This window comes from Eurosta solidaginis, chromosome X (genome assembly GCF_040869045.1).
Source record: "Eurosta solidaginis isolate ZX-2024a chromosome X, ASM4086904v1, whole genome shotgun sequence".
NCBI classification, from domain to species: domain Eukaryota; kingdom Metazoa; phylum Arthropoda; class Insecta; order Diptera; family Tephritidae; genus Eurosta; species Eurosta solidaginis.
In genome coordinates, this window is record NC_090324.1 from 123,422,800 (window position 1) to 123,449,677 (window position 26,878).

Below are 26,878 nucleotides of genomic sequence, written 5' to 3' on the forward strand. Positions count from 1 at the left end.
CGTCTCCCTATATTCTTGGTCGGGTTTTAGCAGTTGTGAGCTAAAGTAAACAATTACCTGTTTGTTAATGATTTAGTGTTATAAACAAAGATCAAATGTATAGCTTTCTTTTAAAATTGTATGTAAGCTTACATTTTTAAGCTTCTAACCAACGTTAAGCTTAATCCCTATTTCTGTAAACTTTTTAAAAACTTACTTTTCTTTTACTTTGCTTGTTGGGTAACATTTCATACTGTCATCGAAATGACAGTGTCATCTTTAATGTCGCTTCAGTTGTGTGTGTTTTTTTATATTGTTATATTAAATGTGAGTTCGTGAAGCATTTGTATTATTTTAAGCTACTGTACACGGTTATAAATTTAATGACATACAAAAGTTCAGAGCTCATTGTATAGAGCGCCAGATCTCGATTAATCTGGTGTGTTAAGGGATTTGCAACATACCTTGACTATAATTAAAAAGAAAAAGTTCTTGTACTACGTATTTTTGATATGAATCCTCACTCAGCACAGCCCGAGACATACAACAGCGTAATGATTTACAAGCAGTGTGCTTGCATTTTTATCAAGACGAATTAAGTCTGAGCGGTATTATACATTCGTAGTCAAACAACTTCAGCCTACGGTTGAAGTTCAACACCAATTGGATATGGAGCCATTACTTTTATATGATAAGTTCTTTATTGATTTTGAAGAGCACCTACGGGCCTCTGTATAAATTGTCTGAACGTTTAAAAAAGTTAAATAAATAACCAAAAGGGGCACAGTTTAGAATTGTTCTCAATACAAGGCAAGAGGCGTTTGTACGCTTTAGCCACAGTTCACATTATCGGGTATGAAATAGTGAATATTAGCATTTATGGCAAAGTCTAATGCTTTTCATTATAGGATTTCCCTGGGATATGCAATGTGTTCAAAGAGAAAGCAGAAAGGAACGCAACACTTCTACCACTTACCTGCTTGGATACCTTAGGATTGAAACTAAATTTAGGGCAATTTAATTAAAATTACACAAAACCAAAATCATTAAAGTTAAATCTTAAATGCACTACAATACTTGACGTTTTAAATCTTAATATGTTTTAAGATTTACTACATTCCCTAGCGAATCTTCAAACTCTTCTTCCTGATCAGCTATCCAACGTTCACTTTGCTTTGAAGCTAGCTCTTCCCAGCTGAAAAACGCAGATAAATCCAAATGAGCTCAAGTAAAGCGGATTCAGTCTCCTTAGATGTCCAATGTAAAACATAAACACAACTAGAATGTAAGTATAAATCAGGCCCTGTATTACGCCGTCAATCAGAGACAAAAGAAAGCGTACAGGACGATAAAGGCACTCCTCGAAGGTTTTGAGGAGTTTTATCGATGCTGATGGTCCTTTGCCGAATAAAAATCCGGTACGTTCCGGTAATAAAGCATAATTAAGGTACTAGCCCGACCATCTCGGGAAAGATTAGCATGAGCACATTAAACCTTATGGACCATACCGCCATATTATACTCGCAATGAGTTTTGAATTCGAAATCAAAAAAAGGTATGTAGCTGCCTACACAATTTTTTGTGATCGATATAGTATAAGAACTAATCATCATTATAAGGTCTGCTAGAGTAAAGAACACGCATTCATAAGAACAAAATGTGTTGAACATTTATAAAATTGTCGTTCGCTTGCAGTATCTGTAAGAAATGCATACAAGCATATTAAGCATACCTATATTAACACAGCTGCCAACTCATTGTGGATAAGTACACTATGTGCCAACTCATCAATCGGAATCTGATGTAAGTGTACGTATCTATTTTTATTAGTATAATGTCATTATTATACTTGTACTTACAGTTGAAAGAGAATGTATGGCGGTTTATTGATACGAACATAGAAAATCAGTTGGGAAAGGCGGCGGAAGCTATTAGTTACTCTGTACAAGAGAAAATTGCAGATGGTGATCTTATACTAACATTTAACTGGTGAGTCTAAGCATCTATCGCATATGCATATCGTTGGTGAAAATAAAAAAGTTGCATATTATATTTAATACGGAGATAGCGACATAATCAGATAATCTATTTTGTGAATAAGAATTAATTGATGTCACGATTATTTTTTTATGGGACAAATTCCGTCAATATCGTTTCCTCGACTATTCGACTGTAGAACAATTAAAACTTAATTAGCAATTAACTCAATTGTCCAAATCGAGGAAAATGTGGGTGTGACGTTCAATCAGGATCTTCATTTAAGAGAGCATGCAACCGCAATTGTACCTAAAATCCAACAACAAAATACATACCACCCTCTGGGACTGGCAATAAGAAATGAAGAAGAATGAGAAAGAGATAGAATGAGAAGCGAAAAATACGAAAGGAGGAGTGAATACAAACATTAGGAAAAAGTGTAGAGGGCGAGGGCAGAGTTAGACGGAAAAATGTATGCAGATAGGCCAAATTTAGGGCAGAACGTCTGCCGGGTCTGCTAGTAAGTTATAAGAATAACATTTAATCCATTACAGTTTAACTGCAGAATTCTGAAGTGCATAGGCGGAGATGTTGTTACTCTGGGAGTATGTGACCGTTGACTACGCCTGGGTTGGGGGAGGCTAGGAAGCAACTGCTGTTGTGGCCCTGGGACTGGACGTCCTTGGGTAAGCATTGGGGTAACCGGTGTATTTGGGTATGCGACCTGGCAACATGGCGCAATCAAACCCATCGGGGGATTGCCGTCGCGGAGACCAGAACATATAGGAAAGGGGCACGGTCCATGGCAGGAGCTGCATTGGGCGGATGTCGCAAACATATATATTCTGTGCTGGCAAACGGTGCAAAGGGAGGTAGGGACTAAGAGTATGTTTCCCTGACCTACACAATTGCTGCCGGAAAAGAGGGGGAGAAGACGGGGTTCGGGCAGATGGTTCTATGTACCGGAGCGGATCGGGATGTTTCCCGACCAAGGACTGTCATTTCAGTGTGACCCCATCTAATTTGTTTCGTCCCTCCCACAAATTGTCATCCTCCCAGCAGCTCCTTGCAGCAGGACTGCTCCATATTCTCTTACTCCGGGAAGGCATCGAATCCAATACGGGTCCGTCTCCTGACCCCGGTCCTGAGAAATGGTTTTGCTGCATCTGCCGGAAAAGAATCTTTTTAGGACGGTCATAATCTGTTCATGGTTGCATCGGACAAGTTGTTCTGGGCTTGATCCCAAAACCCGACGCCCACGTAACTTTTATAAATCTTTTGTGGCTCCTTGCTGTTCACGCCCAAGGGCGTCCCGTAGCCTACGCCTACGACATCCGAATGATGAGCCAACACCGCCTAGGGGCTTAAGGAGTCATCTCCGTAAGCATTTAGAGGAAATACGGTACCTGAGCACCCAGCCGTATGAAGCAAAAAAACACAAGCAGATCCTTGGTGAACTCCATAAACAGGCGTCGGACCTGTATGCCGGGAATTGCCCGGTGAATCCGGTACTTAACGAAAATTATCCAAAACTCGAAGAAGAGGAACGCATACTCCCCAGGGAAACGCGTGTCACTCTTGCTCAACTTCGTTCTGGATACTGTAACAGGTTAAACTCTTACCTATCCAGAATCAACCCCGACATACAAAATGTATGCCCCGCTTGCAATGTGTCCCCACATGACACCAACCATCTCTTCAATTGTAATGTGGAACCAACGCCTCTAACACCCCTTTCCTTATGGTCCACCCCTGTTGAAACGGCAAGTTTCCTTGGACTCCCGTTAGAGGATATTGATGACAATTTGTGATCGGTCGCGGCTATTGGGTGGGGCGAGCATTACTACAACAACGGGGGCAGGGGCTGATGCTCGGCATTGCTCCCGACTCTACTTCGGAGACTGTAGGTATGAGTGGGCGCGAGCAGCAGCGGGTACTTATTGTGGCTTGGTGAGCGGCGGGGCTGTTGAAAGGTAGTGGGGGCGCTAAGGCGTAGGCTACGGGACGCCATAGGGCGTGAACAGCAAGGAGCCACAAAAGATTTATAGAAATTACGTGGACTAGTGAGGGCTTAGCCGAATTCCATAGTGCCCGACTATGTGGCCGAGCTGTTTGAGACTGGCATCTACGCCGTTTCGCCTCATAGGATGGGATGTCGGTGACCAAGAACTGCCAATCCCCTGTTGTTGTTGTTGTTGTTGGTGTTGTAGCAATGTTTCGCACCACCTAATAGCTGCGATCGATCACAAATTGTCATCAATATCCTCTAACGGGAGTCCAAAGAAACTTGTGGTGAACTTTTTTAAGTTGTCTTTATGACCTGGATTTCTTTCTGTTGTAGGAACATAGGACATTTTTTGTCGATAGCAGAATGATTGTTTGGTTCTAGATGTTGTGTGATGCAGTTAACGCAGGCATCATTATTTCTACATTGTTCTTCCATATCGTCGTTGAGATGATAGGTATTTGAGTATTTCTGACACATTTTTTCATTTTTGCATATAGATGCGATGTGGCCGAATCTGAGGCAATTTTTGCATTTCAGTGGCAAAGGGATGTATGGTCGGATATTTACTATTTCATATCCGATTCGTAGTGTTGTTGGCAAGGTAGTCTTCCCGAAGGTAACTATTATTAGACCCGTTTCGATGAGATCAGTGGTCACTTTCTTTAAAATTTTTTTATTCGATAACATTTTGTGTTTTTAGCTCGGATAGGATGAGTTCTTCTGTCAAGCTTCTAAGGTCGTTGCAGTAGATAACACTTCTGGACTGATTGCAAATTGTTTTTGGTTTTGATCAAAATTTTACCGCTTCTTGTTTTTTTGCACTCCTCGACTTCGCTACCATATGTGGCGTTGATCGCTTTTTTGATTAAGAATGGTGATGTATTTGTTAGTGTTTGGCCGGTGTCTGTTCTTGTCATGATCAAGTATATGGGGACATTGTGGGTGAAATTAGACGTCTTGCTATTGTCCCATTTTCACATAGGCATGTTGGTATTATTTTTGCCTCTATCCGGAGGTTCACCCATGGTTTGGATGTTAAATATTTTTAATAAACGGCGTGTAATAGTTCGTTCAATAAATATTTGAACCCCTCTTTCCCTAGGCTTTTAAGCATCGGCATGGCTATGCCGTCTGGGCCCACTGCTTTGGATGGTTTAGCATGACCGATGGCATCCTCAACCTCTTTGGCGGTGACGGTAATTGGTGACGCGCTGAACTTATGTCTATGTGCGTGTCTATTTTTGTCGACCGTAGAATGCATTATATATTGTCGGCAGAAAGCGCTCGCGAATTTTCTCGCATCCGACAGCACTTTATCGCCAAAGGCGATGGAAGCTTTGCCATTGTGCTAAGACGGATTCGATAGGGACGTTGCGGTGGACCAAAGTTTACCTACACCAGAAGAGAGGTTACACCCGCTTAGGTGCTCCTCCCATGTCGCCTGCTTGTGTTCATCCACAAGCAATTTGCGGCCTTTGCCGGGAAGTGGGGACGAATTTTGGGAATTCTACCGGCGGGAATGAAATGAGCCGAGGCGGATTCAATGACCTTACGGAAAGCACGCTCACCTTGGCGGGTATTAGTTGGGTTAGGGAGGGCAGCAAAGCGGTTATCTGTAAAGGATTTGTATTCGTCCCACTTTCCTTTTTTAAAGTTAATGAAGGTGCGTTTTCTGCTACGATGAACTCGGCGGAAGGCTCGAGCGAAATAAGTATAGGCAGGTGGTCTGATGCCAATGTTACCATCGGCTGCCAGCTGACGCAGTTTACGAGTTCTGCGCTCACGATTGAAATATCCGGCGAACTGTGACAGCTTCCTACCATACATGGGGGCGTTTCCGTCTATTGTGCAGAACGTCGTTTCTTCTATTTGATCCGCTAACATCTCATCCCTAGTGTCCACCCGCAAGTTTGAATGCCATAGATCGTGATGGGCATTGAAATCGCCTAAGATAATGCGATTGTTTCCAGTGAGTACGGCGCTGATATCAGGGTGGTATCCACTGGGGCAACAGGTGACAGGAGGGATGAAGATGTTGATGATTTCTAGGTTTGCATCGCCCGACCGGACAGATAATCCTTGACGTTCTAAGACACTGTCCCTGCGGTCGATGTCGGGATCAAATATATGATATTGCACAGTGTGGTGTATGATAAACGCGAGGCCACCTCCATTTCCGCTCTCGCGATCTTTTCTGTGGAAATTATACGCAGAACAGGTCTGTAATGCAGATCTTACTGTGAGTTTAGTCTCTTGAATCGCAGCAATGCGGATGTTGTGCAGCTTCATGAAGTCCACTATCTCCGTGATCTTCCCAGTTAATCCATTACAGTATAAATGCAGAATTCTGAAGTGCATAGGGGGAGACGTCGTCACTCTGGGGGTAAGTGACGGGTGACTACGCCTGGGTCTGTTTCCCTGACCTACACAATTGCTGGCGAAAAAGAGGGGGGAAGAAGACGGGGGCAGGGGATGATGCTAGCATTGCTCCCGATTCTACTACGGAGATTGTAGGTATGGATGGGAGCAGCCGAGTGAGTTCGTGGCGCCGTGGGGCGCGAGTAACAGCGGTTACTTGTTGTGGCTTGCTAGGCTGCGGGACTGCTGGAAGGTAGCGGGGGGCGCTAAGGCGCAGACTACGGGACGTCCTAGGACGTGAACAGCAAGGAGCCACAAAAGATTTACAGAAGTTACGTGGACGTCTGGTTTTGGGGTCTAGCCCAGAACAACCTGTCCGATGCAACCATCGCTTACACGAGACACACTGACAAGAGTATGACCGTCCTAAAAAGATTCTTTTCCGGCAGATGCAGCAAAACCATTTCTCAGGACCGAGGTCAGGGGACGGACCTGGATTGGGTTCGATATCTTCCCGGAGCAAGAGAATATGGAGCAGTCCCGCGGCAAGGAACTGCTGGGAGGATGACAATTAAATGGGGTTACACTGAAATGGCAGTCCTTGGTCGGGAAAAATCCAGAGTCGCTCCAGAACCGACGGCCTTGGGAAGCGACATAAGCGCCTTCAAATGTAATTTCATTAATCGTGGCACTAGACGCGGGTATAGTCGTGCGAGTAGCTCACTACGTGGAGACTACACTAATCAATGACTTTTAATATCGGAAGGTAGACCAGCACCAAAACAACAACAACAGTCGCCAGATAACTGGATCCCTTTAGCCAATATTTTTTAGATGGTTTAGCAAGTTTGATGGCTTTTTCAACCTCTTTGCCGATGATGGTAATGGGAGGCGCAATATAATGGTAATGTGCGAGCTCCGTGGCCTGCCGCCTGCATTTAGTTAGATAACCTAGGGTGGGATAATCTAGAAGGTTCAAGTTTTATCATTGTTGATGATCCTTTGCCAGATATAGATCTGGTCCGTTCCTGTAACAAGCACCATTGAGATGCAAGCCCGACCATCTCGAGAACGATTTAGCATGACCACATTGAACTTTTAAGCCCATCCCGGCCCACCCCCTAGTTCCATGAGGAACCTGGGGTCGCCAGAGCCTCGTCTACTAAAGAAACAGAAAAAGATAAGCTATAAATTGCGCTAGCAGCCCTTGAAACCTTGCGGTATTTTAGTCGCCTCTTATGGCAGGCATACCTGCCGCGGGTATAATCTCTGCCCCCCAAACAGCTGGGGCCATGAGAAGCGTGAGTGCACTTTGGGTGTCCCAAGGCAAGTTCCTTTGTGCCTAGTTGGGTAAGCGGCCAGGCAGCAGGGTGCAACAAATATACCATTTAGGAGGATACCATTGCTGAGCCCAGAAAATCTGGGAAACTTAGATTTACTGGTCAGATGCAGCAAACGAATATATTCTGTACTAGCATATGATCAACTTGGATACAACCAAACGTTTATTTTCTTGTCCAACAGGGAACTGGTGCTCGAACCTGCTGCTTAAGAAGGATAGGCGTAGTCATATCAATTCGTTCCCGGGTTACTCGCGGAAAGCAGTTTTAGCAGCACTTTGTCCTTTTCAAATTGCACATCCATACAAGACCTTCGGATAATGGATTAAACAGTCATCTGCATTTATTTGTTTTTGTAACACGTCTAATTTACTTCGTAACATCAATCAATTATCCATTGTTATAATTTTATGTTCTCTATAAATGCAACAACAGCATCTTCGGGTATCCATGATTATTGTTATCTAAAATCTCCTTGAGTCCCTCGTGGTTTTGGCCTCTCAGAAAAGAGCTAATTGTGGAGCTCTATTTATAGAACACTTTTCGAGTTACATATATTAAAAACTTTAATCTCTCTGATATCAGTTTCTTTCTGATTCTAGGTAATTTGATTTTGACGATATGCGCATAGCAATATTCCAAATATTCCAGCTGCGGCTGAAGGAAGAACATACATATCCTTAAATTATAAGAGAACTGCGACAACTATTCCTCCGCCTTTTTAGTACCACATATAAGGCCCTAACAAGTATATTATGGGAAAGGGTGTAGACCAAAATCCCAACATAACCTGTAAATCGACTTTGATAGCACGAATTGGGGCTTTCGCTATTATGAGTACAAAACTCATATGGCTCTGCAAACTGACGTTGAACAACACCACCAGCGCAGGAAAAATTGGGCATCATCACTGGGCTTCGAAAGTTTCAGAAAGGGTACAACTATAAATAGAAGTTAATGTACTTATGTACCATGTACATATCAATATACACATATGTAAAGTTTACTAGAGTAATTAAGGAAATAATTTTAATTGTAAAAAAAAACATTGTATATATGAATTATTTATAATTAAATATTATCTAAACAAAAAGGAGCGTTTCATTCGTGCAAAAAGCGATTTGACAGAAGGTAACCCATGCGGGTAACCGGCAAGCCAGATACCCGCGTTGTTGCATATGTTGCATATCTTTTCTTGGTCCGGACCCATGGAACGTCAGTTATGATGCTATAAACTTCTAACATCTGTAGAGCGAATAGCAACTCTAAGAGTAGCCTCCGCTCATCGCACTGTATGAGGGAGGCCCAGTCATGCAAGTGATTTCCAGAACAGTCCCTTAGCAGAAAGAAAAAGTTGCTGCGACGGCACCAATTCAAGGGGATTCAAGGGGTTGTGTAGCGCAATATATAGCTTCTCCAACCCAATTGTCAACCTCACCTTCGAGCGGCGAATCCCGTTTCACTAACAGACGAGGCTCTGGCGACCCCAAGCTCGTCATGGAACTTGGGGGTTGGGAGGGAGGGATGGCCTGAAGGTTTAATGTGGCCATATAAATCGTTCCCGAGATGGTCGGGCCAGCACCTTAATGGTGCTGTGTTACCGGAGCGTATCGGATCTGTATCCGACAAAGGACCATCACATCGATAACGCTCCCCAAAGCCTTCGGGGAGTAACCTAATCGCTACAACAACAACAACAACACGGCACCAAAAATGGTTTATTAAGCATATCCCATCGTAAAAAAATAGATACGACCCTCCGAGGTGATGAAACTGCCTGACCATTGTTTTGGAAGAAGGTTGTAGTATGTCAAGACCAGCAGCGGGCATGTTTGGTAGCGGAGGTCCTTTGGCGCAAACAGAAAGGAGCCTCAAAAGTTTTTTCACAACTTCGGGGTGGACAAATATTGGGATCTAATCCAGAATACCCCGATCCTTTGTACATGATAAACTGACACAGAACCGGTTCTGGTTCCATGTTCCGACTCGGGATTTTTCTCGCCCATGGGATGTCATTTTTCAAGAGTTAAAATTGCTTCCGACGCCGATAATTGTACAATAATAACAGCTGGCTTCGGCCTTTTAATTGATGAATGAAACAAAGTCTCAAGTCGCTGGACGACATCACATAATACACCATCATAATTATATTTATCGCCTTAGCACTAGTATTAACAACGAAAATTTATTGCCCTAAAACCTGTGGAAACATTGGAACCATAAACAACTAATGAAGTCAAAAACTATGTTATATGAAATAGGATTTTTATTTTTCATAAAATTAATAAGACAAAAATTATGCACATACATGTTCATATATGTATGTATAAGGAACACTTCAATGAAAAATAAGTTACTAGTTATGCCTCTGTAAGCATGGTATCCAGATCATAAGAAAACGCTAAAAAATATTTTTATTTTCGCCATTGTAAACCAAACTTGAAGACTTTTTATTTGGAAATATGTATTCAACTTTTTTATTGTTCATTTTCTTTACAAGCGTTTTCTTGTGATCTGGATATCGGGCTTTACAGAAAGTCAACTTAAAATAATTTAATAAATCACATCCATGCGAATATTTTCAAAGTAAACTTGGTTTAGTAAAACTTTATATGTATTTTTCGCAAGGAGCTCTTTAAAGAAAAAAGAGAAATGAACTTAAAATTATTCAATACATCAAATCCATGCGGATATTTTGACAGTAAACTGGTTTAGCAAAATTTTGTATAGCTTTTTTAAAATGAACACTTCAAAAAAAGTTAGTAGTTATGTTTCCTTACAGAAAATCAACTTAAAATAATTTAATACATCAAATCCATGCGGATATTTTAACAAAAAACTTGGTTAAGCAAAATATTTTTTAGAAGAAACACTTCACGACGCCGATAATTGTACAATAATAACAGCTGGCTCTGCCAATTTTAATTGATGAATGAAAAAAATTCTCAAGTCGCTGGACGACATCACATAATACACCATCATAATTATAATTATATTTATCGCCTTAGTTATTTCTGTAAAAACTGTGGAAACATTGGAACCATAAACAACTAATGAAGCCAAAAACTATGTTATATGAAATAGTATTTATATTTTTCATAAAATTAATGAGACAAAAATTACGCAAGTACATGTTCATATATGTGTGTATAAGGAATACTTCAATGAAAAATAAGTTAGTAGTTATGCCTCTGTAAGCACGGTATCCAGATCATAAGAAAACGCTCAAGAAATATTTTTATTTTCCCCATTGTAAGCCAAACTTGAAGACTTTTTATTTGAAAATATGTATTCAACTTTTTTATTGTTCATTTTCTTTACAAGCGTTTTCTTGTGATCTGGATATCGGGCTTTACAGAAAATCAACATAAAATAATTTAATAAATCATATCCATGCGAATATTTTCAAAGTAAACTTGGTTTAGAAGACTTTTTATGTATTTTTCGTAAGGAGCTCTTTAAAAAAAAAAGAGATGAACTTAAAATTATTCAATACATCAAATCCATGCGGATATTTTGACAGTAAACTGGTTTAGCAAAATTTTGTATAGCTTTTTTAAAATGAACACTTCAAAAAAAGTTAGTAGTTATGTTTCCTTACAGAAAATCAACTTAAAATAATTTAATACATCAAATCCATGCGGATATTTTAACAAAAAACTTGGTTAAGCAAAATAATTTTTAGAAGAAACACTTCACGACGCCGATAATTGTACAATAATAACAGCTGGCTCTGCCAATTTTAATTGATGAATGAAAAAAATTCTCAAGTCGCTGGACGACATCACATAATACACCATCATAATTATAATTATATTTATCGCCTTAGTTATTTCTGTAAAAACTGTGGAAACATTGGAACCATAAACAACTAATGAAGCCAAAAACTATGTTATATGAAATAGTATTTATATTTTTCATAAAATTAATGAGACAAAAATTACGCAAGTACATGTTCATATATGTGTGTATAAGGAATACTTCAATGAAAAATAAGTTAGTAGTTATGCCTCTGTAAGCACGGTATCCAGATCATAAGAAAACGCTCAAGAAATATTTTTATTTTCCCCATTGTAAGCCAAACTTGAAGACTTTTTATTTGAAAATATGTATTCAACTTTTTTATTGTTCATTTTCTTTACAAGCGTTTTCTTGTGATCTGGATATCGGGCTTTACAGAAAATCAACATAAAATAATTTAATAAATCATATCCATGCGAATATTTTCAAAGTAAACTTGGTTTAGAAGACTTTTTATGTATTTTTCGTAAGGAGCTCTTTAAAAAAAAAAGAGATGAACTTAAAATTATTCAATACATCAAATCCATGCGGATATTTTGACAGTAAACTGGTTTAGCAAAATTTTGTATCGCTTTTTTATAATGAACAATTCAAACAAAGTTAGTAGTTCTGTTTCCTAACAGAAAATCATCTTGAAATAATTTAATGCATCAAATCCATGCAGATATTTTAACAATAAACTTTGTTAAGCAAAATATTATTTTTTTTTTATAAGAAACACTTCAAAAAAATAAAAAGGGATTGTATTTATGTTTCATTAGAGAAAATCTACTTAAACTAATTAATACATACGCGGATAATTGCAAAGAAAACTAGGTTTACCAAGTAACGCCCGCGGCTCTATTTATATTTATGAAATTCGGAAACTAATATTATTAACAACAGCAGGAGGAAATGATTCGAAATCGTTTAAGGACACTTGGCCGTCTGCTTGCTACCATGAAGAATATCGATCCAGATATAACAGATTTTAAATCAATTTATAATCCACCATATTATAAAACAATGGTGAAGGCTGCAGGAGTAATCTCAGGATTTGATCCAATGACTGGAGTGCATAAGACTCCCTCACTTGCAACTTCCATCGGCACCTATATCAGAGCAGTAGGCGAGCTTCTAAAGCTGCATTGGGTGGAAAACAATGCTGATGAAAAGGAAAAGGTTGTGGACAAATACTTGTTCCTTCACAGCATGCAATACAGTCATGTCATTAACAGGGTCGCAAGCGAGGACCAATGCGAGAAACAAATAAAGCCATTACCAACAACCAGTGATATAAAAAACTAGCTAGCCACCTCAATGATAAGATGATTAGTTCTTACGAAACCCTGCAGCAACAATATCATTATCAGACGTGGATAAGTCTTCTGGAATATACATTAATATCTATTCAGACTTTTAACCAACGTCGAGCGGGGGAAATCGAAAGGGCGCTGATTCTTGACCTGAAAGCAATCGAGAAAATATCAGAAGCGGAAAACCCAGAAATTTATGAGAAACTGTCTGCAATGGAGAAAAACTTAGCTGAAAAACACTCAATATTTATGATAACGGGGAAATTGGGACGGGTTGTTCCTGTTCTTCTCAGTTCGCAAATGGAAACGTCTATAAATTTGATTTTGTCCCACCGAACCTCCGCGAAAGTTCCAGCAAATAACCCTTAAATTTTTGGTATACCGGGCTTCACTGACGTAAAGTTTAAATATCTTCGGGCTTGCCAGTTAATGCGAAAGTTTTCAGAGGAATGTGGCGCTGAATACCCTGAAGGGCTACGTGGAACATATTTAAGAAAACATATTGCAACGACTTGTGCTGGAGATAACATGGACTAAAATAAAATCACGGATATAGCCAATTTCATGGGTCAAGCTGAGGCTACTCATAGATCCCACTATATGCAATCGGTTGTATCACGAGATGTGCTGGGTGTTGCCAACGTACTTCGCAAAGCACAAGGTAATGAAGAAAGCGTTGCAGATCAAAGTGCCAGTGGTTCAATTTTTCAAGCGTGTCAATTTACAGATGAAAACAATAAATTTGATTCCATCGTGTTCCGACATTTCCACTAATAAGCCTGGATTTAATGCCGATGATAATATTAGACAAATTATACATTCATCTGGGGAAGAAGATTCGAGTAAAGAAAGCAACTCTGATAAACTTTATTTATTAGAAAAAAATGTTAAAAAATCCAAAATTAAAAATGGTGTCGAGATGAGGTAAATCAGGTGGATATAGCTGATTTCATGGGTCAGCACTCCAGTGCATAAGATTCCTTCACTGGCAACTTCCATCGGCACCTATACTAGAGCAGCAGGTGAGCTGTTACAAATATGAACATATCATACACATATTTATCAGACGAGACCCTGGCGACCGCAAGTTCCACATCGAACCGGGGCGTGGGGGGTGTTTTGACCTAGAAGGTTCAATGTGGTCATATCAAATCGTTCCCGAGGTGGTCGGGCTAGTACCTTATAATGATAGTATCCGGAACGTACCGTATCTTTATCCGGCAAAGGACCATCACGCCGATAACACTCTCCAAAATTTTCGGAATGTCTTTATCGTTAAAATAAACACAACATTACCAAAAACTAGTGATATAAAAAAACTAGCTAACTACCTCAATAATGAAATGATTAGTTCTTACGAAACTCTGCAGCGACAATATGATTATCAGACCTGGGTAAGTCTTCTCGACTCCCTCACTGGCTATTTCCATCGGCACCTATACTTGAACAGTAGGTGAACTACTAAAACGTCATTGGGTGAAAACCAATGAAAAAGGAAAGAAAAAGGTTGCCGACAAAGACTCTTCACACAATGCAAAACAGTTAAGAAACTAACAGGGTCGCACGCGACGACCAATGTGAAAAACATGGCCAACAATGTGGATGGTCCTTTTTATCCGGTAATTTGTGGTAAATATCATCATTAAAGGCCCGACCATCTCGGGAACGATTTGATATGACCACGTCGAACATTCTAAGTTAATGGATTTTAGTCGCCTCTTACGACAGGTATGCCTACCGCGGGAATATTCTAGGCCCCTTAACCCGCTGGGGTATACAACCATTACCCACAACCAACGAAGGCAAAAGAATATATGTATCTCAATAATAAAATGATTTTCTTATGCAACTCTGCAGCGACAATATAGTTAAAAAAAAATAAAGCCATGAGCGTTATATCCTTTTCTCGGCGGACGTTGTTTGCTTTTTAAAAATTAAACTTTTCAAACAAGCAATAAGGCCCGCGAGCGTTATTGCATTATCTAGGCTGGCCTTATTTCCCTGTTTTTGCCACGGGTGTTATTGCACTGTACCACACTCCTCAAAGAAAAAAATGTTTGTAGCTATATTTCCTTAACCCTTTCCTTCCCATGGTAGCCATATGGCTACCAATCTGTTTCACCCACTGAGCCAAATCTACCAAACAAATTTTAATACAGGGTCATTTCGAATACTATTTCTATTAAAAAAACATAGTTTAATTTTTTTATAGCTGCTTCTTAATTTTGGAAAGAAAAGGGTTAAAGAAGATCAGCAAAAAATAATCTAAGGAAGTGGTTATTTGTCCAGCAAATCCGAATGTTGTTGCTGTCTAGAATGAAGCAAAATGAAGAAAAACATCAAAAAAAGAAATAAAAAATACAAAAAAACTTGATGTAGTATGTTTGATGAGCTTGAGCTCACAGAGTAAAATGCATTAGGGGAATCATTTAACTTTATAAATGCCTTATAAAGTGTGTAAACGTATAAATTTATCTAGTGCGTAAACGAACTGTCAAATTTTGTTAGATAAATCGTTTACACAATTTGTATAAATTTACGCGCACATTTCATGGTGTTCACGCGGTAAACTTAAAGGAATGCAACCTGGCAAACATAATTGCCGTCCAATTCATCAGAAATCGCCAACAACAGTAATTCATTTACAAGAATTTCTTAGTAAAGATGTTTAAGTTTTGATTTTTCACTTAATGTTGGCATTTTTAATTTGTATAACAATCAAAAGTTTTTTGGTAATAATACATCTGATCGATAATTAAGTTTATTAAGAATAATACTAGGTGCGTTCATATTACAGCGTGTGTAAATGGATATAATTTTACACCTTACACCCTAAATTTATTTAAGAAGTCCTCCTAATGTTTCTTTTCGTATAAAACTTTTAATTGGTCGATACTTCGACTTTACTCTGAAGTCATCACCAGGAACACATCATTATGCTTTATCATGTGTTCCTGATGATGACTTCAGAGTAGAGTCGATATATCGACCAATTAGAAGTTTTATACGAAAAGTAACTTTAGGGGGACTCATGAAAGCATATAAACTTATAAGGCGTAAAATTATATCCATTTACACACGCTTTTATATGAACGCACCTAGTAATACTCTTGATAAACTTGATTGTTTATCAGCTGTATTATTGCCAAACAAAATTTTTTTGATTGTTATACAAATTAAAAATGCCAAGATTAAGTAAAAAATCAAAACTAAAACGCCTTTACTTGCTGATGTTGGAGATTTCTGATGAAAATGCCTGCTGTATTGTCTGCAAGCTTGCATTCCTTTGAGTTTACCGCGTTTACACAATGAAATGTGCGCGTAAATTTATACAAATTGTGTAAATGATAAAATTTCATACAAAATTTGTCAGCTCGTTTACGCACTAAATAAATTTATACGTTTACACACTTTATAAGGCATTTATACGGTTACATGAGTCCCCCTTTTGTGTTTTACTTTATGGTCTCAAGTAGAGTTGGGTCGTTTCGTTCTGAACTTGTTCAATTGACCGGGTCTCTCTACTGAACAAGTGAACTAGATCTTCGATCTCGGTTCTATTTGTTCTTTTAGTTCTTTCTATCTTCTCGTTCGCGAACGCTGTAAATTCATGCATACATATGTACGTAGAATTTCACAGTAAACACGAATGTCGATGATGCCACTTACACTAAAGATATGTATGTGTGGAATTGCTACAATAAGCTTTTACAATTTGTGTCTGTACCCTTTCAACTTCCTGAATCTTCCGACACCCCCCATCTATGTGTGAGCAGCAGTGAACAAATTTGCTTGAAAAAAAAGGAACAGAGGAACAAAAACAACAACTTATTCGTTCATCAGAAAAAGAACGAAAGAACCGAATCTCGAACTCTAGTCTCAAGCTCGTCAAACATGTTACATCAAATAATTTTCTAAATTTTTGTACCACATTTCCTGGACAGCCATAATTTAATTCACCAAATCTAGATTATACTTCTTTTTTTCATTGGATGCCCATGTTCTTAGTTGGTTAATGGTTCTTGTACACCATGGGTTGTCTGATTTGAATTTCCTTAACTCTTTGTTGTTCGGCAATCGCATGCTTCGAATCATCGCACCAAATGCAGCGGTGGCAGCGGCTTTTTCTTCTTTGCTCCACCTGATTTTCCTCATCTCGACAACATTTTTAATTTTGGACTTTTTAACGTTTTTTTCTATTGAATAAGATTTATCAGAGTTGCTTTCTTCGCTCGAATCTTCTTCCGAAGATGAGTGTATAATTTTTCTGATATTATCATCGGCATTAAATCTAGGCTTATCAATGGTAATTTCTGAATATGATGGAGTAGGATTTAAATCAGATTTATCGTTTTCATCTGTAAATTGACACGCTTGAAAAATTGAACCACTGGCGCTCTGATCTGCAACGTTTTCTTCATCCCCTTGTGCTTTTTGAAGTACATTGGCAACACCCAGTACATCTCGTGATACAACCGATCGCCTATAGTGGGATCTATGAATAGCCTCAGCATGACCCATGAAATTGGCTATATCCGTGATTTTATTTTCGTCCATGTTATCTCCAGCACAAGTCGTTGCAATGTGTTTTCTTAAATATGTTCCACGTAGCCTTTCAGGGTATTCAGCGCCACATTCCTCTGAAAACTTTCGCATTAACTGGCAAGCCCGAAGATATTTAAACCTTCCGTCAGTGAAGCCCGGTATACCAAAAATGTAAGGGTTATTTGCTGGAACTTTTGCGGAGATTCGGTGGGACAAAATCAAATTTATAGATGTTTCCATTTGCGAGTTGAGAAGAACAGGAACAACCCGCCCCAATTTCCCCGTTATCATAAATCTTGAGTATTTTTCAGCTAAGTTTTTCTCGGTTGCAGACAGTTTCTCATAAATTTCTGGGTTTTCCGCTTCTGATATTTTCTCGATTGCCTTCAGGTCAAGAATCAGCGCCCTTTCGATTTCCCCCGCTCGACGTCGGTTAAAAGTCTGAATAGATATTAATGTATATTCCAGAAGACTTATCCAGGTCTGATAATGATATTGTCGCTGCAGGTTTTCGTAAGAACTAATCATTTTACCATTGAGGTAGCTAGCTAGTTTTTTTATATCGCTGGTTGTTGGTAATGGCTTTATTTGTTGGCGCTGTTTCTCGCATTGGTCCTCTCGTGCGATCCTGTTAATGACTTGACTGTATTGCATGCTGTGAAGGAACAAGTATTTGTCCACAACCTTTTCCTTTTCATCAGCATTGTTTTCCACCCAATGAAGCTTTAGAAGCTCGCCTACCGCTCTAATATAGGTGCCGATGGAAGTTGCAAGTGAGGGAGTCATATGCACTCCAGTCATTGGATCAAATCCTGAGATTACTCTCACAGCCTTCACCATTGTTTTATAATATGGTGGATTATAAATGGATTTAAAATCCGTTATATCTGGATCGATATCCTTCATGGTAGCAAGCAGACGTCCAAGTGTCCTTAAACGATTTCGAATCATTTCCTCCTGCTGCAGTTTGTAATATTTCTCGCACAAGCAATTTCCGAATTTGATTAACAGTTCATCATACCTAACCAGCCGGACGATATCATCTTCTCTTAACACTGCCATTATCTTTATAAGTCGCGGATTAGCATCTTGATGCAGTCGCCCTTCGATTCGCCTTGAAAGAACAACGTTGGATCGTTTACCTTTAGCCGACGCACCCAAACAGCTTTGACGATGTCGTCTGATCGACTTAAACGAAAAAACTCCCTTGCAATTGTGGCAAGTTTTATACATTGCTGCTGATCTGTGTTCTTTCGGCCTTCGCGAAACAATTAACTCTCCGGTTTTGTTATAAATGCTATTGGTATTATACAAGTAGTTTCCTCTTAGGCGCAATGTTTCGATAATTTTTTTTCTCTCGGCGTTACCTATAATAATTTGGAAACTTATCTAAGTAAGGAGGAAATGACGGTATTACTTTACTGGGAAAGTTATTTCCCTCTACGTCAAAATTTACCTCTAACTCTACCTGTATCTGTATCTTGTCTTTATTTTTATCTTTATCTCTACCTATGTATATCTATATCTGTATGTACATCTATGTCCATATGTTACTCTTTCAAATATTTCTTAAAATATACACAACGTTTAAGGGAACGAAGAGGATATATTTATTCAATGAATACATAAATAAACTTCGAACACATTTGACTCCATGACAATATATGCGAAAAAGAGATAAAATATTTGATATTCAGTGCGACAATACATATTGGAATAATAATAATTGTCTAATATTTAATAGCAGAGCGTCCTTATCTTTAACAACTTCATTGCGCATTTTTGGCGTGGATGCTACTAGTTTAGGAATCAAGCTCTCTGGAATGTCCAACCAGGCTCGGTTTGTGGTCTCAAATAACTTTTTTTGTCCCGTTCACTCCTTGCATGTCATCATCCTATTGAGTATCTCTGAAAGATTCTCAATAGGATTGAGGTCAAGAGATTGTGCTGAGCATTTGAGCACAATTTTTCCCTATGTAATCCAATTTGCCACCAAGTTTGAGGAGAGCTTTGTTTTGAAAAAACCACGAAAGAGCCATATTACACTCCGCATGGGGAAGCATCACGTTCTCGAGTATGTTTTTTGTATAGAAGCCGAACCATAATGTCATCTATTAAATGGAAGGTGCAACAGCGAACCCATCAAAATGTTCCTGCACCATAATACTACCTCCACCATACCTAACCGTACTTTTGCAGTATGGCGGATCGAATCGTTTATTTTTTGGTCGTTTGCGTATTGCAAATTAAATTTTGAACAATCAGAAAAGAATATTCTTTTAATTCGTGTAACTAACCACTTAATGTTCTCAAGTGTAAATTGCAGCCGTTTTAGCGGATTTTTTAGCAAATAAAAGGCTTTCTAGCTCCCTTATAGCTTTTCATTCCACCTGCACATGTTCTGCGTTGTACTTTCAAGTTTAAAGCTTTAACTTAGCTTTCTGTCGACTTATCTCGACATTCCTTTAATTCTATCATTTTTCGGGAGTCGTCATACTGTGTTGTAACTTTGGATCGACCTCCCCAATGAAGAGTTTCCACAGTTCCCGAGTTTCTGAATATTTTTACTGCGCACTTTTTAATACCTTTTTGAGATATACCGCTTTTTTAGTTACTCATAATTAACTTTTTTAATTAGACTGATTGCTTGTTATCCGTCATTACCAATTTTGAAATAAAGTTCATTCAGTTTATAGAATATTTAACATGGAACTTCTTTTGACTTTTATTCCAACAAAATAGAGGTTGAACACGTAACCAAAATATCCCAACCACGTATGGCATGCAAAGACTTAAAAAATAAGGGAATTTCGGAAGGCTACTGCGATAAACTCAGACGAGTCAAATATGTTTTGCCACTCTGAATATATCATAGATCCGATTTTTTCACATATAATAGAACGGAATCAAAATTTTTAAAGCTTTTTTATGTTTTCTAAAAATAAATAAGCCCTCTTCATTTTTGTACAGTTAACGTATATTAAAAATGTTTTCAAGATTAAGATACAATAATATCAGTAGAAGGTATCACTCCAATATGTTTCGTCTGACACTGTAACTATATCTTTATCTGTGCCTGTTCTTTATCTGTATTTATGTTTATTGTTATATTTATCTTTATTTTTATGTTGTTGTATCTGTGTCTGCATCTTTATTTTTATCTTTATATTTATCTTTATCAATATCTAATTTTTGAGATATCTTATGGAAATTTGGAATGTGGGTTCCTTGCCACTTTGTACCAAGGTAGTATGGGATAGGCTTCACAATCACAATCGTTCCCTCCTCCGCGTTGAGCTTCAAAGAAACCTGACTGACTAGAATGATTCCTGAAGCAAAAACGGGAGGCAGTCACGTAAAGCAACAGCTTCACTAAAGCTTTAATGACTACCTCCGAACTGGTGCAAATCGTATCAAGAGCTGGACAGTTGGTAGCCACACTTGTACCACGAGCGCTGAAGTGTGAGCTATAGAAATATAATTAAAATTAATCACAGGCAGCGATTATCTCAGAAACACCTACTACTTAACCAGTTAAGAACAGGTTAAAAATATCTGAAATGGTCCCATTTTCATTTAATTGCCATTTCGTGGGTCATCGCAATGTTAAAAGTCTCAGTTGGAAGCACTGCGAGGGGACAGAATTTGAGCTAGCGCGGTCTGTTAATGATATAGTTCTATACCACACCTAGCTAAGGTCTAGTCCAATTCGGGACCTTATAGGCCTTAGTAAACAAGACCCGTCTTCCTCGCATTGCTGGTCAAACTTGGATAAGATGCTAGTTATGTATGTATATCGCGATCAATCAGATGGTCAAAAACGTACTCTACTTATGACACCTGGAACGTGATTTTGGTACCTGTAAGTTTGATTTTACGGTCTCATACTGATTTTGTGGCCCCTAAATATAGGGAAGGCTGAACGTATTTCAATGAAATTAAGACCACTCATGTTAGAGACATATTACTGAAAAGATATTCATTCTCAATTTAATTTAGTAAAAGTGATTAATTTGAAAGCATAATCTTATTGGTAATTTCTCCTACGATTTTTACCACTTATCATAAAGAGGTACCCAGGAACCGGTTCTTGCACCGGTACAAGTTTCTTCTAAATGTTTCGAACCTCTGAACCGAACCTCTAGTTTCAAATAAGTGCACAGCTTACCTACTTTTTCAAATAATCAAAGATGCTGTATAAACTTCCTTATGGTACCCGGGTACTTAGCCATCCGAACTAAGAAGAAAAATTATTCATGAACAGGACGGTTAAGGGTCACGCCCACTTTTATATAAAAGAAATTTAAAAGCACCGTAGAGAAATATAATAGGCAGTGTCTTTGGGAAAAACTATTTTATATCAATACCAATTTACATATAAAGTGTATTTAAAATAAGAAAATGAATTAGCAAAATAAGTTTGGAAATCTGCGTGGCATCGCGTCTGTTGTTGTTGGTTTAACAGTGCTTCGTCCCATTCAAAGGGTGCGACCACTCACAAATTTTCACGGAAGTCCTCTAGCGGAAGTCCAAGGAAACTAGCACTTTCAACAGGGTTGGACCATAGCGATTCTGCTGTTAGAGGCATAGGTTCCACATTACAGGTGGAAAGATGGTTGTGTCATGTCGGGACACATCACATGCGGGGTATACGTTAAGTATGTTGCAGCCAATTCTGGATAGGTAAGAGTTTAACTTGTTACAGTATCCAGTATCCCTATGGGCTAGTTTCCTTGGACTTCCGTTAGAGGACTTCGATGACAATTTGTGAGTGTTCCCACCCTTTGAATGCGTCGGAGCACTGTTAAAACAACAACAACAAGGAGACATCCTGCAGCAGTTCCAAGCGCAGTATTTAGTTAGGCCTGCAGCCTTTTTCAGTTTATTTTTCTTAAGGCAGGTGACCAAACTGGTGACTCGTAGCACATGAGCGGCCGGTCAATTTCTTTGTAAGTTGTGAGTATCGTTTCTTTGTTTTTGCCCCAGATGCTACCGGCGAGCGATTTAATGATATTGTGCGGCTTTGTACTTTACACACAATTGCGAAAACATGTGCCTTGAAAGCAAGTGTTATCGAACGTTATCCTAAGACCTTGGGGTGGCTTTGCTAATTTTGGAGGGTCAGGGCCAGTTACCATAACTGCAATCGTCGGCATTGGAAATTATGGTTACTCCTTCTGGTGAAGAAGAAATCTTTGAGGTATAGTAATTAAACAATCGTAGGGATAGGACACCACCCCGTGGTATCCCTTGTTTAACTCTCCTTGGTTTAGATGTTTCGTTTTTATTTTACAAAATTATATATTTATAAAAGGTGGCCGTTTTTGTCGTCCGATTTCGCTGATTTTAAATAGCAAAGACAGACGAGTGCCAAGGAATCCACATACTAAATTTCATTAAGATATATCAAAAGTCATGTTATCCAGTACACAGACAAACCGACAGGCATGGCATAGTAAGTTTTTTTCATTTTATTATTTTTGTATCGTCGGTCCCATTGAAAACTAACACGCTTTCCTTGTTCGCGTGGAAAACTAACACATTTCAGCTTTTCGCGGGTAAGACTAACATATTTCGGTATTTGGCGTGGAAGACTAACACAGTTCGTTACGGAAAGCTTAAGTCCGAATTTTCAGGGTTGTGCGACCCTTACAAGGTTATGCAAAAAACATTGTTATCTATTTTAATCAATATCTCGCGAACCGCAGGGGATCGATAAAATGACGAAAAAATGTGAGCGAGAATGAAAATCATCCTTTGGCACCGTAATATTTTTATATGAGTTCATTGAATCAAAAAATGACCAAAGTAAAAAATGTAGACACTTTTATCACGAATCGAACGAATGTTTTCGTCTAACACTTGCGGATCGCGAAATATTGATTAAAATATATAAAAATATTTTTTTTTAATAACTTTGAAAAAAATATTCGCACGACCCTGAAAATATGACCGTAAGCTTTCCTTAACGAACTGTGTTAGTTTTCTACGCGAACAGCTGAAACATGTTACTCTTCCACGCAAAATGTTGAAATGTGTTAGTCTTCCACGCGAACAATTGAAATGTCTTAGTCTTCCACGTAAAGAACGAACTATGCTAGTCTTCTACGCGTACACGAACCGTGTTAGTCTTCCACGGAAATTGAAACGTCTTAGTCTTCCATGGGAGCGACGATATATGGAAGTCTATATTTGTCTCGATTAGTTTATGCCGTTATGTCAGCAAAGTTAATGTACTCTGTGAGCCTTGCTCAGATGAGTACCTATAATAAGTGTATAAATTTACATATGTTTCTATTGAAATTTTTGAAACAATTTGTAAAAAATGTAATGAATACCTCTAGGTAAAATTGTAAACTTCTTTACAGGGGACTCGTTTTTATGAACATTTTCCAAATGACGGCTAATGACAGTTTGCATTTTTTTACAAAAAAAGCAAAAGTTAAGTTTACTCTTTTTTGTACTTTTCTTTACGCATAGCTCTTTATCGTCCATATTACCCGCAACAACAGGAAGCTCTATGGGAAAAGAATTATCGCCTTCATTTTCAGTCAAAGATGTTTCTGTCAAATTCCAAATCGGGCTGTTCTCGTTTTCGGTGGATTCAGCAATTGGTACGGTTTGTTGAAGTTGTGCTTCAAAAGATGAACAACTAGCGACATTAGTCTCCAACTCATTGTCTTCTAAACTTGCATTCAGCTCCGGGTCATTCAAAGTCCTCATTATTGATTCTTTTGTATTTATTGAACCTTGGGTTCTAGTATAGCGGTTATCAAGGTCGCTTAAATTCGCCTCTATTACATCTTCAAGTGAAGCATCACCTAATTAAATTAGAAATAGTTTTTAGCAAGAGTTTGAATTTGTGGTATTTCTTTACTTTGGTTCAGAACTGTTAAACCATGTCTTAAAATGTCGGGGAAGGTATCAAAAGTAGCTTTTGACCTCTGTATCAATTCCACTAAACCGGTAATTTGAAATTTTGCTTCTGTTCAAAGTGTGCGTCCGTACAATAAAAAATTATTTATTTGTATTGTTTTCTACAATCCATGTTACAAAACAATATACAATATTCCAAAACAACCCGCGTAGGAAGTTTATTATTTTGGTGAAAATCTGTCCAAATGTACACTGAAACATGCAAAACATGGCAAATTGGATAGGTTTCGATGGAGTTTTCTACCTTCTTTGACTTTCTTAACATTTAAAGTACCCTTTTACCGAATCTCAGCAAATCGGATCAAAAATAAAATTTTGTAGAATAAGTCGGCCCCGGGCCCTCTCCCGAAAGGAAAATTTCCGAAATATATGGCTGGTCAAAGAGATGCAAATGTAATATATTTCAATCGCACCATATATGGAATAGGCGGGTCCATGGTCCATTTTCTGGAAAGGAGAGTTTCTCAAATATTATAATGGTCAAAGAGCTACACCTGTACCGAATTTAAGCAAATCGAACCATAAATAAGACTTTCTGGAATAGGTAGGCCCTTGGTACACTTCTGCATGCCCGAAATTGATTTTCTAAATATCTGGGGAAGTAAAAAGGTCCAAATGAAAATACTTCCCGTTTATAAGGGGAAAATAAAAATTCTCTTTGAGCGGTTACATAGATTAAAACTCGAAAGCAAAATTTGCCCGTTGTGACGACTTTCGGAGTTTTCACGATCCTTTGCCAGCTAGCAAATGTTTTCCACTAATTTTAAAACGTCACCGGGTACTGAAGTGTGTTTCAAAATTCTAGCTTTTAGGGAAGTTACTCAAATGTATTTTGGGTATTTCTATATGACAGCATGACACTGGTAATACGCGTCCAAAAATATCGAGATTGGTGTCAAAAGGCGCGCATTAACTTCGACAACACTAATAAGCGGAAAATAAAAATTTTTGCTCGTTCGAAAGATATTAAGGAAAACCCGAAAAATGGCCCCAGAGTGCTCCGAAACCGGGGGTGGGATCCATAGTATTTTTGCGCAGAACACCTTTCTGCATTGGCGGCCTTCAGCCGCGTTTATAAAAAATTACCCTGGGTGGGTCCAACACCGGTTTGGAGACGAATACTGTATCCGCGCAAAACACTTATGTTAAAAATTGTTTGTGGGTACGACAAAAGCATCAACATTACAACAACCACATGAAAATTTTAAATTTCTTTTGCAAATATCTCTTGTACGAGCTAAAATTTTTGTTTTCCGGATTATTGTCGTCGAGGTCAATACGCATCTTTTGACACCTCTCTCGACATTTTTGAATGTATCTTTTGCAAGACCCCAATTTTGTCCTGAAATTCGCATAAAAACACCAATCGAATCTAATATAAAAGAAGTAAGACCTTGGTGAAAATTTTTGGTAACGTTTTACAAGACGGTGCACCACCTAATTTTTATCAAAAAATATCAAAGGTGGCATCAAAAGACGCGTCTCGACCTCCGTTTTAATAATCCGAAAGCGGAAATCAATTTTATTCCTGTCGAAAGTTATTTACAAAAAACCGTAAAATCACCCCGAGAGAGTTCGATATATGGTAGTTTTTTTTTGCATAGAAGACCTTTCTGCGTTGGCGGCCTTCGGCCGCGATTTAAAAAAATAACCGTGGGTGGGTCCGACACCGATTTGGGGATCAAAACTAAATGCGTGCAGAACACCTTTCTGCATTAGTGTGTGTTTACAACAAAGCTGGCAAAAAACAACAACCACATGAAAATTTGGGCCGATTTTTTGCTAATATCTTTTGACAGCAAAAAAAATTTAATTTTTGCTTCCGGATTCTGAGAACGGAGGTCGAGACGGGTCTTTTGATACCACCTTTCGTAATTTTTGATAAAATCTAGGTGGTGCACCGTCTTGTAAACATTACTTTTTGTACCATGTTACACATTTTTTTTGTACCATGGATAGTAGAAAACATGATTTAATTGTATAGATGCTTCTGCGTGTGCTAGAATCTCCAAAACAACTTGCGTTGGTCAAACCAAAGTAAATAATTACTTTATCTCTCAATTTTACACAAACTTACCTAAAACATCGTCTAACATCATACTGATATCTATCTCCTCCATTTTAAAGTTTTTAAGTTATAAAATATAAAATTTCAACTTTACCCACTTCTTTTTACCCACTTCCGCAATTAAAAATTCTTGTTTGGTTAGTAATTGGAAAGTAATATCGAAGCCATAAAGAAATTCGATACTTTCATTTGAACAACAGCTTTGTTCTTTTGCCAGCCCGACGGTCACCCAAATACCCAAAAAGTGTTCTTTTTAAACGGTTTTATTTAGCTTGACATGACAAGCTGGCTGGCACGACATTTTTAATTGAAATTTAAGTAACTTCACGATAAGCTACAAGCTTGAAACTTGGAATGTAGTTCAGAACCCGAACCAGGTTAAGTATAAAAAAAGCTTGTTCCCAAACATTGGTATAAGCAGTACCCTGGATGAATGTTAATTCTGTCTTGATATGCAAAACTTCAAATTTAATAAATACAAAATTATTTCCATAAGTGACGTAGATTGAAATTATTGGCAATTGTCGATTTCAACCAATTTTGCATCTTTTTCATTATTTTGCAAATTTTT

The 26,878-nt window shown here is 38.4% G+C and overlaps 1 protein-coding gene and 1 long non-coding RNA gene across 4 annotated transcripts; one reads left to right on the plus strand and one right to left on the minus strand.

The window, feature by feature from the left end:
- Positions 1-247: 247 nt before the first annotated feature.
- On the plus strand, positions 248-8,866 carry LOC137234655 (uncharacterized). 2 transcript variants are annotated; one of them, XR_010947857.1, is made up of 5 exons: positions 248-832; positions 888-1,534; positions 1,599-1,788; positions 1,841-1,968; positions 8,265-8,866. It is a non-coding gene; the product is annotated as an uncharacterized lncRNA (long non-coding RNA). The 2 variants fall into 2 exon arrangements; XR_010947856.1 differs by having other exon boundaries at positions 251-832; positions 1,599-1,782; positions 8,265-8,859.
- A 1,044-nt stretch (positions 8,867-9,910) lies between these two features.
- Positions 9,911-26,462, minus strand: LOC137234626 (uncharacterized). 2 transcript variants are annotated; one of them, XM_067758071.1, is made up of 3 exons: positions 26,317-26,462; positions 23,804-24,124; positions 9,911-11,506 (listed from the first exon to the last, which is right to left on the minus strand). In XM_067758071.1, the coding sequence occupies exons 1-3, from the start codon at positions 26,357-26,359 to the stop codon at positions 11,358-11,360; spliced, it is 513 nt and encodes a 170-aa protein (XP_067614172.1). In that variant the 5' UTR covers positions 26,360-26,462; the 3' UTR covers positions 9,911-11,357. The 2 variants fall into 2 exon arrangements, with proteins under 2 accessions (XP_067614172.1, XP_067614171.1); XM_067758070.1 differs by having other exon boundaries at positions 23,642-24,124.
- Between the last annotated feature and the right edge of the window lie 416 nt (positions 26,463-26,878).

Excerpts from the sequence above, each read along its gene's own strand:
- LOC137234626 (XM_067758070.1), bottom strand. The coding sequence starts at position 26,359 with ATGGAGGAGATAGATATCAGTATGATGTTAGACGATGTTTTAG. Across the intron at positions 24,125-26,316 it reads GATGTTAGACGATGTTTTAG|GTGATGCTTCACTTGAAGAT; the intron begins GTAAGTTTGTGT and ends TAATTTAATTAG. Across the intron at positions 11,507-23,641 it reads GTTTACAATTTTACCTAGAG|TTTTTACAGAAATAACTAAG; the intron begins GTATTCATTACA and ends ATGTTTCCACAG.